The sequence below is a fragment of the Dermacentor albipictus genome, chromosome 8 (assembly GCF_038994185.2).
Source record: "Dermacentor albipictus isolate Rhodes 1998 colony chromosome 8, USDA_Dalb.pri_finalv2, whole genome shotgun sequence".
In the NCBI taxonomy this organism is placed as follows: domain Eukaryota; kingdom Metazoa; phylum Arthropoda; class Arachnida; order Ixodida; family Ixodidae; genus Dermacentor; species Dermacentor albipictus.
Window position 1 is genome coordinate 62,957,693 of NC_091828.1, and position 15,262 is coordinate 62,972,954.

General features: G+C 42.7%; 1 protein-coding gene across 16 annotated transcripts in view; it reads right to left on the reverse strand.

The window, feature by feature from the left end:
• Positions 1–1,724: 1,724 nt before the first annotated feature.
• The window catches only part of LOC135921781 (uncharacterized), a 60,914-nt gene continuing 47,376 nt past the window's right edge, over positions 1,725–15,262 (reverse strand). For 2 of the 16 annotated variants that reach the window (XR_010570628.1, XR_010570623.1), the window contains 4 exons: positions 13,977–14,009; positions 13,482–13,624; positions 11,574–11,776; positions 4,192–4,315 (listed from right to left, as the gene is read on the reverse strand). Coding sequence is in view for 4 of the 16 variants with exons in the window: in XM_065456098.2 (XP_065312170.1) it covers positions 4,209–4,315; positions 13,977–14,009 (140 nt within the window). In the remaining 12 variants the exon portion in view is untranslated. Of the gene's footprint in view, positions 1,845–3,256; positions 4,316–5,936; positions 6,345–11,573; positions 11,777–13,481; positions 14,010–15,262 lie in introns of those variants that run through there. The other 14 variants (XR_010570629.1, XR_010570625.1, XR_010570624.1 and 11 more) reach the window with 10 other exon arrangements.

Below are 15,262 nucleotides of genomic sequence, written 5' to 3' on the forward strand. Positions count from 1 at the left end.
TACTGCTGCTGCTGGTGATGATGATGATGATGATGATGATGATGATGACTTATTGGCATCCCCTCTGAAACAGGGCGCCAACATATAGTCCCCTGGGCAGCTTGGTTTATTAAGGCTTACTGCGCATATTTTTCATTCTAGCGTTTTTGCATGAATATCCTTAATATTTTTTTCCTCACACCTCCTCTATCTTCCTTGTACCGTTAGGTATGCGCTGCTACACGGTGTGCCACCTGTCATAATAATATGCAACTGCAATGCGACGTGCGCACGCATCGAGGCTATACTGCGCTTATATCACATGGCATGAGAAGTGACACGATGGGATGCAAATCATGATGATGATGATCATGGCGATGTGATTTATTGACATACCCTCTGAAACGGGGCGGTAAGAAACAGTTACGCAACGTACTTCATTTATTGAGGTATGCCATGCACGTTTTTCATTCTGAGTACTTTACATATCCTTAATCTTATTTTTCTGCCTCAACACTTCTCTAGCTGACTTGTACCGCTAATATGCAACTGCCACATGGCGTGCCACCTGGTGTAATATCGTGCGACTCCAAAGCAAAGTGTGCCACGTATCGATGCTACATGGCGCAAAACCCACATCGCGTGTGGCCTTGCGCGCTAGCACGCGTGTATAGGATGTTTCTCCGCTACAAGCTAGCAAGCCCTGCTGTGCCTCAATGGTAGTGTAGACGACTCCCACACAGCGGGCACGGGTTTAGCCCCCACGGGATTGGGGTATTTCTTTTTTTTTCCTTGCCGGCGATAGCTGCGATATCCACCAGCGAGGACGGTAGATACCACCGCCAACTGACACGGCTATTTGAATGAACTTATAGCAGCTTACAATCTAACCCACTTGAGCTATTCATACACACCTTGCACTTAAGATAGTGCTTATTTTAATTCTTTGTTCGTCATTATTCATTGAATTCCACGGGAAACCCATTCCCATTCCATATCCCATTCCATATCCCATTCTGCAGCGCGAAGGAGGAAGACGTACGCAGATGACAGAGACACCCGCAAACACCCCACTTTGACGTGTTCAGCGTGAGGGAATCAGCTGTGCTACTTACAAAAATGGTACACGGACGAGTAAACACTGATTATCAATGTAACTCGAATTGATCTTTTAGTTCAAGATCTCATTAGGAGGCATGCCGTGGTGGTGTACTTCGCATGCGTTCGCGTAACGTGCCCCCAATGCGTGTTACACGGATTTTCGCATCCGGGATCTAATTCCCAATCACGTGCTTATCAGCGCCACGGCATAGTGACTGAACTTCAGCGATGCGTCAGCCTGATGGTGCACAGAGTGGAAATTTATGCGTTACATTCAAAAGCGTCATACCGGCTTGAAGGAACAGTAGTGCATTACAAGCGCTGAAATAATGTAAGCGACATTTAAAAGGCAAATATATTTTTTGCGTATAGCAAAAGTACCAGTCACGAACACTGAGATTGCATGAAATGCTGCTGCACATGCTAGTACGGCGTTAAGATGTAAATGCCAACTTTCCTAATGTGCATGTGTGAACTCTAGTACTTTTGATATACTTTTGTCATTTGAGATCAAGCAATGGGGTATAAATCGACATGTCATTGTTATATTTATTGCACGTGTTTATTCACTACTTAGGAAATTCAATGAGATCAACATTACATATTGCCATTGCATTTTGGATTTTCCTCAATCATATGCACAGATGAAAGTAGAAGCTGGAGGGATACGTGATTTCTTCATCGGGTAAGGCGCACGTGCATGTGATAGCGGAAAAAGTTGCCTCATGTAGCTTGAACATTACAATGGTGTTCGGCTTGTTACCCTGAAAAGAAACCGCAAGAGAGATGACACAATGTACATCATCATGGTGGTGATTGTCATTTAATTATCACCTTTTTGTGTAGAACAGTAGCAGCTGCATTTCTTAATGTGTACTCTGCGTGATAATTTGTATATGGCAACGCACTCTCCCGGTTATGAATATAGCACCAAGCCGCAATCTTGCGAAACATTCCCGAGGGTGTTTATTATAATTACCTCAAGCGTGAACTGCTTCCGACACTCTTTCTTCGTAAGAATACGCGCAGCATGTCGAGAAAGAGTTTCAGTGAATGGTGTGAGGAATGTAGGCGGATTTCGATCCTACGTAATAACGCAATACTTGTTTAGCGTTGCCTTTTGGGGCGTATTTCGTAGACACAGCAGAACCGTGACTTCAGCATGTGCCGAATGAATGTGTTCTCTACCACAAAATACTGATAAGAACCAGTAATTGCTGCTCTATGCTTTCAATACGATTGCTGAAAAAGTTTTAAAGAATGCGGCAAATCTTGACTTCTTTTTTTGCCTGCGATAGCTTCCTTCGATCCGCACCGGAGGAGGGATCCCTAAAGACGAGTACCCTGCTATTGACTAGGCTGTCGATAAATTTCATCTCAATCTGTCAGGCCACACATTTACCGTCATAAATGACATTCGCGCCACACGCTGGCTTTCTCCGCTCAAAGATCCCACAGGCCGCCTTCGTCATGGAGCTCTCAGCCTACAGGAATACTCGTTTTCGGTCGTGTACATGTCCACTAAGTTTCATAGGGACGCCGATTACCTGCTTCGGCATCCCGGGCAACTCCGCGACGTCATCGACCCACCCACTCACGTCTGCGTCTTCTATGTTTGTCAGCTCCCATCCCGCGAATTGGTTTCACGTCCCAACATTCAGCGCTTGAGCTCTCCAACATCCAAACCCTGTCTCTACGTGAGTTGCCATCACGATGGCTGCACACACGACTGCTCTAAACGCGTTCTCGTTGTGTGGAGATATTTGCGATGACCTGCCCTCTGTATGATGAGGCAACAGCCGGAAATCTAAGTGTCAACTGCACTTATGATGAAGTCAGGCGTTGCTCTGTCTGGCCTGACCTCTATCACTTCACCGAATGGTACATCGGTAGCTGGGATCCATGACATGAAAGAAAACGGCCAGCAATGTTTCTGAATCATCTCTTTCATCCAAGTAACATTCCACCATCCATTATTTCGCATTCAACACGACCTCCTTTCTTGTATTCCCACCTCAAGATCGTGAACAAGTGGGGCGTCATCGCGACTACCTACTTTCATCCGTGCACTTTCAACTGCCTACTTTCATCCCAACCAGCAGCCCTATAGATGTCGATGCCTTTTTATGATGACGTCATCTTTCACAATGGCACTTGTCGACGGCCCCTGCGTGGTGCCATGAAGGACAATCTTTGTTGATGCTTTAACAACCACAAGCTGATAACCACTGACCACATACAAACAGACATACACGGGGCATGAACTGAACTGTAACCGATATTCTGTCAGTATACACTTTCGCCGGCCATCACAACAAATGCTACAGTGGCCAGCGCTGGCTCTATTTAAGCTAAAGTGGGAGTTTTGTGACAAGAAAAAGCAACTACTCTGGCAAACGTGAAATCAACGTTAAATATTGTAAGGAATATGAAACTGCAGGAAAATGACGCTTCCCGCCAGTGGTAGCCTATATGCCGCATCTTCTGCATCAAGCACGCGATGCTATAACATGGTGCAATAGCGAGAGCCACCCTTGCATCAAAATTTTTGTGTATTCGTGTATGCATACTAGATGAAGATCTAGGAGTGCAAGCCACTGCCACACAAGACCATGACATTTGATGTGCACCTTTCATTCAACTGCAAGCATCACTAATCCCCCAATGCAACAGTAAGCAGCTTATTGTACACCCCAGCATGCCGCTTTATGGAATCAGGGATGCGAATATAATACCTTGCATCGATAGAAGTGTGATTAGGTGCCATGTTATTATTAACAGAACAAGTTCGCGCACCTTAAGACACGCTACAGGCTACGCTTTAAGGGCGATTCTTTTTTTTTGTTGTAGCTTGGGATCGGTTTGGCAGACAGGGCCTTGCTCAAAAGCTTTGTGTAAAATCCTAAAGGTAGGCGCTTTAACTTTGTGAGGTAGCGAGATGAATTATATATGCAATGCCACCTTGCAAAAAAATACATTTGCTAAGACGTGATATTTTTCACTGCCCCTTTCTTCAAGACTACCTACTTACGCAAGGAATAATTTCTGATCAGTCTATCATTAGACACCATTACATTACACAGAGCGGTGTTGTATTATTTTTCGTCCGTAGGAGCTGGTCACCAGGATCAAGTCAAGAACACCGGTTTTCTTTTCATGTGTCGATAATATGTGGTTGATTCCGTAATGAAACAGGCAACGAAGCAGAAACATATACATAGCAGAAATGGTTCATCTGTAAGGAACACAAAAACAGAGTTAAACAAGATATGTCTATGTGAATAAGCTACTACGAAACCTACATAGACACCGAAATGCATCATATGAAACGTGTTTCATCAACATCAACCACAACATCATTGGCGCCAATAAACGTTGAGCGAATTTTTTCCTTCCTACCATGCATATGCAAAGTTTCGTAAAAGTCTTCGCACAGTAGTCGATGGCGCCAGCTAGACCAAACTGCCGGTTAAGCTGCACAAAGTTGGGCAGGCTGCCAAGGAAGGCTCTCCGGATTTCGCATAACCCTTAAACTCGTAAGTAGTGGATAACTGGAGTAGCGTACGAAACGTTTGGGACTATTTCAACCTAGCTCATGCATTATCGTCCGGAACTATAGCTACCGTTCACTGCTACATATGTATGCACTTACCCGTTTTGCTCTGGAATCATTCGTCAACATAATGTAGCAAAGTTGCGCTGTTGACTGTTTGAGGACGACACTTGTACTTTTCTGTTTCTGGAAACAAATGATTGCCTCACCTAGATTGGTGATGACAAAGTCGTTTTCACTTCAGAGAATTTCGTTTCGTCCTATCCTCGGCGTGTTACACAACTTTGGCCCATTTGGCGATGTGCCATGACTTCACCCTCATTTACCCTCGTGACTTTGAAATCCCTACAGATTTTTATAAAACACGGTTATGGGCCTGGTCGGCGTAGTCTATAAATTGTAATAACATTGATCTCCACTTTCCCCTTACTAGAGCTTCTCTAAATGCTTCATACGCTATTAAATGATTCGCAATGCCGTGAATTATTTGTCATGTATATATATATATATATATATATATATATATATATATATATATATATATATATATATATATATATATATATATATATATATATATACACTTGCTGGCAGTGGCTGTTCTCTACTTAACCTATAAGTTCACACTTTTCTTTTGCGGCCCTTTCAAAATGACTATTAAAATTTCTAAGCATAAAGGCCTGCTGTTCTTATGAGCCACGTTTCTTATATGTGGAAGCTTGTACGTTTCTTATCTTGGTGCCACAGCACTGCAAAAAGATGCACGACAATGTGCACAGCCAATGAACGTTTGAAAGTCAATGTGAAACAACGCCTTATTGAAACAGTTCCTTCTTTGGCGCGTACTGCACATTTAGCAGTTTCTCATCTCTGTAATGAATTTGTGTACACCGTTCATGTTTACGTCATTTATATCATTATGTTTATCGTAATTTGGGCAGTATCGGGCAGTATTGGGCAGTATCCGACTACGCTGAAAAAAGTAAGCTTTATTCGGCATATTAATGCATCTTTCGCACTTACAGGTCACATTTACGCGGTGAGTTTTTGCGGTTTTGTGACGGCGCGTTACAAACAGCTAAAGTGGGCGAAGCCAGAATCCTTTTAACCAATAGCAGACGGCTAACAGGAAATATGCATCGAATGAGAAATATGTATTTTTTTTCCTTCGTCTTTTCGTACATAACCATTGTTCAGGCGTTATATCAGATGGGTAGTAATCACCGTTTTTGTGGCGTCGCGTAACGCACCAGCGATGTTGGGGTGGCCCGACGTATCTTTTCCCAATCGTGAAGGCCTAATTTCAGAATTGGAATAGAAAAGTTTGGAATAATTTTACGCTATAGCGTCCGAGGTTAAGTGATGAAATTGTGAAATTTGCAGGAGCAATTTGGAATCAGCCTACGCAAGACAAGCGTAATCGGAGATCGCTGGGAGAGGTCCTTGTCATGCAGTGGAAGATGCAGGATGATGATGCACCTCACGCCATGTTGATGTTTACAACCTTCGAACGTTGCAACTTTGTGCAATCCAATATCCCCACACAACGCGCCACACCGTTCACAAGTTATGTCAAAATGAACGCACTAAATAAGGCGCTTGCATACCATCGGACGTCGACGCAGCAGTGTCATGAGAAAGAATACGGTGCATGGTCCTTGTCGTTGAAATCATGGTGTAATGCAAGCCACTTGGACAAAGTATATGCCACCTAAGTAAACACATTTGATACTGCGATACAGCATTAAAACGCATCCCTCCTGGAGGTTTGGGCAACATTGCACAAACACATTGACACATACCCCATGGGCCAAAAATGGGGCAGCGGAAAAACAGAAAAATAACAAAATCAAAGGAACCACTCACTATCATGCGGTATTCCAACATAAGAGATGTGTGGCCTCAATTTTACAAACAATTGAAGTTACAGCAACATATTTTTACGGCCTTTATGTCTTAATTCAATGTTTTCTTGAACAGGGCAGAGGTCCAGTCACTGGCACTCTTCCTACAGCAAAGGATATTTACTGTCATCTAAGTGTAACCCTGGAGACGTATATTCAGCTGCCAAAGAGTGTCGTAAGCTGCACAAAGGAAAATTTAAATCAAAGAAGCCGTTGAATATTCTGCGCTCTTCGATTGAGACATCTGTTTGATTGAATGCTTGGCGTGAGCTGATATTAAACCTAAATAATTTATTACGGGATTATTATCCTAAATCAGAGCACAGGGAGCCTGGCTGAGTTCATCTTGTGGACATTTCTTTTGTTATTTCGTTGTTATATAATTTTGCTTCTTCGTTACTACCAGGCGAGGTACCAACCGACCACCAACAGTTGTGCAACCGCGGTGGGCTAGCTAAAGAAAACTCTGTTTCAAAGAGAACAAGTGTGAGAGTGGAACGTACTACCTTCCTTTCAACACTTTTTATATCCCTGTTCTTGAGAAATGGGTTCCATATTTATAATTCGTTACACTTCGTGAGTGGGTATGTTCCAAGACATGTGGAAGAAAAGATACCAAAGGAAAAGGACGCAACCCTAACAGCTTTTCCAACTATTTTTCAAGCTAGCGACTACGAATAACTCTTTGAATATGGAGACCGGTGATGCAGTAAAACGTTAAGGCGGCACTTCACATAATGTCACCTGACAAAAAACATACAAAACTTGCCCACCTACATTTACTAATATAACAGGTATCATGGGTAGCTTGAAATATGTTCTTCGCATTTGACATCATTGTTTTTTTCCTTATCTTGACAAGCTGGTGTTAATACTCATGATGGGCTTCCATCTTCTAGCTGATCAATGAACCTGCGTGATCTTTTAGTGTGTATGCAACACTATTTCGATAAAGATTACTCGCAGTATCGCACTATTTATTTATTTATTTATTTTATTTACAAATACTGCAGGCCCTATTCGGGTCCAAGCAGGAGTGGTTACATCAATAGTAACAAACAAGGCTAGAAATAATAACAAAAAAAACAGAATACAGAACAATAATAAAGATATATAGAATATAATATACAGGAACATCAGCCTTTGAAATTTAGACCTATGAACATGAATACGATATAGGAACAACAGTTGTAGTTTGCAACTCAACAACAAGTACTGACAAACCATGTACACACAACAGGTCACTCAATTCAGCATGTTCACCTAATTTATTACAAAACACAGACAATGATTAATTAATTTCTTTCCCTATGTGCATGCTATTAATCAAAAGAAAAACCATTCGCAAGATGAACAAACGATTGTGTGGTATTAGCACTAACTATTTCTTGTGGTAATTTATTCCACAATGAAATAGCATGAGGAAACAGGGAGTATTGATGCATGCTAAGGTGACTGAATGGTTGCCTAACTCTTTTGTTGTGTTGTGTACGGGCAAAGCGTATTGGCGGCTCGGTTATGTGACGTTCGCGCTGTATGTTAAAGTGACCATGGTAAAGCTGATAAATAAATTTTAATCTGGATACCATTCTGCGATGATCGAGTTTTTTCAGCTTCGCTTTGTCTCGAAGAACTGACACGCTGGAGAAGCGCGAATAGGTAGAATAAATGAACCTCAATGCCATGTTCTGCACCCTTTCTATTTTTTTAATTAAATATTGCTGATACGGACTCCAGATTAGGTCCGCATATTCTAATTTTGGCCTAATGAGAGCTTTGTATGCTGTTAACTTTACAGCAGGTGACGCATGACGTAGTTTTCGTTTTAAAAATGCCAGCTTTTTCAGTGCGTTACTGCAAACATTATCTATATGAGGTTCCCAACTCAAATTACTTGTGAGTGTAACACCCAAATACTTCACCTGGTTAGTTTTTTTAATATAGGCATTTTTAATGGTGTAAGCAAATTGTAAAGGTTCTTTTTTGTTACTAAATGTTATGCTTGCCGTTTTCGAAGTATTGAGTTTCAAGCCCCATTTATCACACCATGCACTGATTGATTGCAATGCATCATTTAGTCTGACTTGATCAGCGTGTTGATTTATGCTGGAATAAAGGACACAATCGTCCGCAAACAGTCGGATCTTTACAGGAGGTTGCACTGAAAAATAGATGTCGTTGATATAGACCAGAAACAACAATGGACCGAGCACCGACCCCTGTGGTACTCCTGAGTGTACATCTAGTGTATCAGAGATGCAGTCGTTAACGGCCACGTATTGTTTCCTTGAAGCTAAGTAACCTGCTATCCAGCGAACAATGTTGTCTTCAATACCAATAGCATGCAGTTTCGTTACTAAATCATCATGTGGAACAACGTCGAACGCTTTTGAAAAGTCTAAAAACACTGCGTCAATCTGACCCTTCAAATTTAGGGAATTTACGAAATCATCGGTTATCTCGGCTAGCTGAGTTGCAGTGGACAGACCGGACCTAAAGCCATGTTGATTGTCATGAAGCAGTTGGTTATTTTCTAGATGTATCATAATCGCCTTAAATATAATATGTTCTAACATCTTACAAATTGTGGATGTTAGGGAAACTGGTCTGTAGTTGTTTAATTCTAATGGTGATCCAGTCTTGTGAATTGGGACTATCCTTGCGGAGCGCCAGTCATCGGGTATCACACAAGATTCTAACGAGACTGTATATATTTTATACAAATACTCTGCTACCCAGGTCGCATATCTGTTAAGAAACACGTTTGATATTTCGTCAGGACCGGGTGATTTTTTTATATCCAGTGTACGCAAAAGGTGAAGAATGCCCTCTTTGCTTAAGTTTACTTCAGGCATCGGTTCAAGAAGTGCATAAAATGGCAAATGTGCGTGTGACGCCGTCAGCGTGAAAACGGACTGGAAGAATGCGTTGAATTTTTCAGAAATTATGGAGGGGTCATCGATGATTACGCCCGATTCTTTTATTTCTGTGATACCGCTTTTATCTTTAGACAAATAACGCCAAAATTTTTTGGGTTGTTCTAACATGAAAGAGGACAGAGTGCAGGAAAAAAATTGGTTTCTTGCTGCGTGCACTTTTTCCTGAAATGTTTGTACAAGACTTGGAAGCTGCTGTTTGTCACCACGTTTGCGACAGCGTTTAATCTTGCGTTTTAGATGAATCAAATCACGATTCATCCATGGGTAGTCCCTGTTGACACGTTTCTTTTTTAAAGGCGCATAACTGCGCTCACAATGAAATATCATTTCTTTAAAACATGACCATAGCTCCTTGACATCTCTTATTTCATTAAAATATGGGAACATGGATTCCATATAGCTGACTACTGCATTGTCATCCGCGTGCGTGTAGTCCCTGATAAAAATGTCAGAAGGCTTGACGGGTGATCGTGAGCCAGAAATAGGACATGTTAACACGAGTAACTTATGATCAGATATCCCATCTCTGATACTAACAGAGCAGTTTGGGAGCGAACTGCTTGCAAACGCAAGGTCAAGAATAGAAGAAGAATTGGAAATCCTGGTAGTTTCGGAAACAAGTTGGTTTAAGGAAAAGGTAAACGCAGTTAGTAGTAGAGGCTCAGCATTTTTAGAATCCTTGCCGTCGTGGGAAAGACTGGACCAATTAATGCCGGGTAAGTTGAAATCGCCAGTGATAAGGATGTTTGAGCGTGAATTGGTATTTCGCAGCAAGTAATCATATAGTGCTTCTATATACTCAGGGGGAGCATTCGGAGGACGATAGACACCACCCAAAGTTATATTCTTATCGAAAAATTTCAATTTGCACCATATGCTTTCGTGATTGTTGATACCATCTAAGCGAGTAAATTTAATGTTGTTTTTTATCGCAATTGCAACTCCGCCACCACGTGATCCTCTGTCTCTACGTATTAGTGTGTAGGAAGATGGAACTATTTCACTATTTTGCACATCTGAATGTAGCCAGGTTTCTGTAATCACTAAAACATGTGGCTGATAAGTCAAAATTACATCTTCAAGTAACTGTACCTTATTAAGAACGCTGCGTGCATTGAGTGAAACAAGCCGGAGCGTCTTGCTAGACACTTGTCATTTCTTAGCTCTCTGACGGGTGGTCGCACGAGTGGACTGAGAAGGCAACTGTTGGGATTTCGCAGACGCAGTGGATTGGGATAACTCTACTCTGCAATTTCTAAGTGTGTCCCATACATACAGCTTGCCATCGGCTTTCAGCTTATCAAAAACTAGTGAAACTTTAGAACCACTGTCCTTTGCTTCAGCGGCAGACCGCCATAATTTCGCACGTATATCGCGAATCTTTTTAGAAAAGTCCTCCGAAATGGCTATTTCCGTACCTTTTAATTTGAAGCACGAAGACAGAACCTTAGTTTTGTCGATGTAGTTATAAAACCTCAGAATGATAGGACGCGGACGCTGTGTGTTTTTGGCGCCAATTCTGTGGATGCGCTCTATGGAATTGATTTCAACACCCAGGACGTTCTTGAAAATTTCTTCGTTTACTTTCCGTTCCAGTTCTTTTGAGTCTTCTCCCTCTTTTTCTTTTACGCCATAAACCAAAATGTTGTTGCGCCGACTTCTATTTTCGAGGTCTTCGACCTTTGCAGTTAACTCAAGAACTAGTTTGGTAGCGTTTCTGCAAGCTTCATCACACTTTTCCAACCTTTGCTCGCTTTTCTCGATTCGGCAAAGTTCTTGCTCAATAGTTGTAATCTTAGCTTGAATACCTTCGACCGTTGATTCAACCTGTTTCAAGTTTGTAGTCAGTGCGACTAGAGTCTTATTTGGCTTGGTTTGCTCTTTCAAAATTTTTTTCAATAATTCACTGTTTAAGTGCGTTTCGGACTCAGAATCAGAAGGACCAGGGTTTAGTTCTACATCGCCGGAGGTTACTAGCAACAATCTGACCACATGCACGCAATCAAACAATAAACAGAGCAAACACTGGGGGCTTGGCAACACCGTCAATGTGACTGAATCGTCTCTAATAGAAGAAATTAAATATTTGTCACCAACCTGGACAAAAAGAATTGGGATAAGCATCCGTCTGCCAGCGGTGTCACCAAGCCCACTGAAAGAATCTTCCAACAGGCTCCGGTATTTATACTTGAATTCGCCAGTGTTCGATGATGTCACCGAGTTGATGAGATGACACGCCTGGTGCACATAGGGCGTCGGATCTTGAAGGTTGCTTGACGATGCCGCGATGATCCTGTCAGCTGGCGCATGCTCGTCAGAGGAAGCAATTTCCACGGCAGCACTATGACAGTATCTATGCTACATTTATAAGTATTTAACTCTCATGCACAAGGAAAGATGAAAATTTGACACTTAATCGAATTGGTTGTACTAACTACAGCATAGAACCCACACACTGGGCCCTATAACGTAAAACTATTCCAATATGTTTCTATTCCAATTTCCTGACGTCAAATTTGCGTAACCAGCGACGCAAGCACCGGGCGGTCACCCACAGGGTTGTCTGAACAGACCAATCAAATGCTCTCCTCGTTCATAGGAGGTCACTTTTGTTTGCTTGAAAAACGAATAACATTGCTTACACTGAGCGGCTTGTCGTATCTAATTGGCTGACAAAAGGCGAGGAGAACGCTCAGGTGGACAGGAATTCACTGGGGCAGAGCCAGTGCACTGAAAATCGATAACAGGATGAAGAGGGTGGTGGCGGTGTCTGCGATTGGTCGGCTTTCCCTTTCTCAGCTTGTGGTGGCTGGTCGAAAATCACGGCGGCATGTAACGGAAGCTTAAGAAAGACGCTAAAACTGACCTTCAGCAAAGTAGAGTTGGCAGAATGAGGTAGTAAACGTGCCGAAAGTGCTTGAAAACGTTACACGGTCCCGCAGGAACTTTTATTATACGCAAATACACCCATGCTCTCTGGCAGGTGCAAACAGCCAGCGTCTCAGCGATCGGCGGCAGCCATCTTTTATTGCTTTCGAAATGGGGCAGCCTGCGGCTATTCCGAAAAAAGTTCAGTTTTGTTCGACATATTGATGCATCTTTATCGCGTACACGTCACTTTGACGCGGTGAGTTCGTGCGGTTTTCTGACGTCGCGCGACAGGCAGGTGAAGTGGGTGCAGCCCGAAAACTTTTTACCAATAGCCGAGGGCTAATGGCGAAAAGGTGTCGAATCAGAAATAACTGTTTTTCTTTTTTCTGTCAAATCATGCGTAGTCAGTGTGTGCACATCATGTCAGATGGGGAGGTATTGCGGTTTTCGTGACGTCGCGTGACAGACAGGTGAAGTGGGGGGGGGGGGGGTCGGAAAAAGTTTTTCGCCAATCGCGGAGGGCTGATAGCAAAATTGGAATAGAAAAGTTTGGAATAGTTTTACGTTATAGCGCCCACTATATGCAATAATGTAAATGTATACGGTATAGTAAAACCGGCCAAATGTTTACGGGCTCTTCAGCAACGAAAGAAAGAGAGAAGCCGTTATAACAAGAATAGTGGTAGCGTTAGTTTGCTATCCTACAACAGCTACCGTGGAATGAAAAAGAGAGAAAAAAAACGGGAAAAAAAACTCTTGCAGCATAATTTTTTAACGAAGATGGACGAGCGCCTAGAAAGATCAATACCCCTCCTGTGATTGTAGAGGCATTGAGCTAGCACCATTTTAACAGTGGCTTGATACATTCGCAAAATTACAAAGATTTCAGGAATGAGACAATGGTCAGCTTCGTCACAGTCCACAGAAACACCTTAAACAAAAAAATATTGCGCTCATCTCGCCACAGGACAACGTCACAAGCGTATTGCGCTTTCCCCCTTACAGCCTGCAGAACCTTATAGAGGTCAATATAATTAAGCACTTACGAGTCTATTATAACCTTACAATAACAGTCCATTGACTTGGCCGCATAGAAGCTACTCGTGCACAAAGAAAGGAGGCACGTGGTCTTACCTCGACTCAATATGCCGACAAGGAATGTGCGCGCTTGCGTTGGATATCAATACCACCAATAGAAGGGCTCCAACATTTCCAAGTAGAACAATGAAATGCAAGTAGAAATGGATCTTGACACAATAGGTGCTTCCTCCACGTATCTGAAATGAACTGATTCAGCGCTAGGCAGCGTGGATGTTGAAACTGTAACGTTAGCCATGTTTTCTGTGCTGAAATGAGAAAGCGCGCATACAAAGCACTCCGGACACACTGTCGCAAAACTTACACCTAATATGAGAGAGAAATGCCATTGTTGTGCTGGAAGGTGCCACTACTGTCACAATTCGCTATGGAAAGGTAAACCTTTACACTTCCCGCACTCCTCCCACCAGTTGTTAACCGATATACTTTTTGCTCATTTTGTACGATCCATACCAGCTTAAGAACAAAACACAGGAACGGGAACTACGTCATCGAAGTATAAGGGATTGGCAATTGCTCGCATTTACTTACTCGTAGTGCTTGGTTTTCTTGTAGGCTCGATGACTTCAATAAAGCAGAATGCAAATCAGTCTTTGAAGGCCACGGGTGAGAAATTTCAATGCACGACTCAATCTCTAGTGTACATATGGTGCTCTGTGTTTCTGTGTGTTTCACCCTAGCGTGTCTATTTAGCGCTCTTAAATCGTGTTTCCCGAAATGTTGAGTTCATTTTTGCCATGTTTTGGCGCAATTAAGCCGAACAAAATTATTGCTGATGCCTGTAATCTGTTATTCGTGTAATCAGAAGAGCCTGCAAGAATGTTCCCGTTTTTAGGTTCAGTTCCCGGGGAAGAAGAAATTACTTGAGAGAATGGACGTACACGAAATTGACGGGTGCAAGGAGGGATGCAAGACAGATGCTCGCTACCCTCAAAATATGTACTAACACGCCGGACAATCAATCTCAATTGTCGTGATTGAGCCAAGTATTGTTCGCGTAACATTGACAAACAAACCCTTATCTCAGCCACCCCTACCTCCCCCCCCCCTAAAAAAAACATAACTACTAAGTTTTATGCCGAATTGAGCAAACTAGCACAGCCGAAAAAAAAAAACCGAGGCCATGCATGGCACTTATCACACTCATCGTCACTCTATAGGGGCCTGTTTTGCAAGCGCCTCCGACCTACCCAGAGCTTCGCCAAACTCCCACAACTGTGAAATTCCTTCGCTATAAACGTAAGCTTTTCAAGCGCGTAACTATATTTTAGCATCATATTTCTATAATAACCATTATATTCTAAGCATGTGCCCGCATGCGGCGCCGTGGCTGTACCATCGTTGGTGTCTGTATAAGCGTCTGCCTGTCCATTCCAACAGCCTCGTAGCACCGGTCTGCCGGCTTTCGTTTGCTTTAACTCATAAGTCATAACCAGCTGCGCATTCTCATCGATGCTCTGGCCATGCGGCCACTTCGGGGCTTCAAGATAGGCTGCGTTGCTGGCTTTGACATTTCATACTGAGCGTGGCAGCTCAGGCCGCCATTCGCTACGTAGGCCTTTTTCCGCCTTCTCCACACCGCCGCAGAACCATCGAAGAACTAGGCTTAAGAACTTCGCTGTGAAAGTATCAACTTGATATTCGGGCAGATTTTTAGCAGATGAAATGACAAAGACGATAGAGCAGCTAACAAGGACAGTGCTTACTCGCAACTGTGTATCTATTGCTAAGTGGTTCTACAAACGGCATCCAATAAATAACTGAAAGCGGCCAAATTTAGTATGTCATTTTATATCTTGCGTGAATTTGTTACGTTC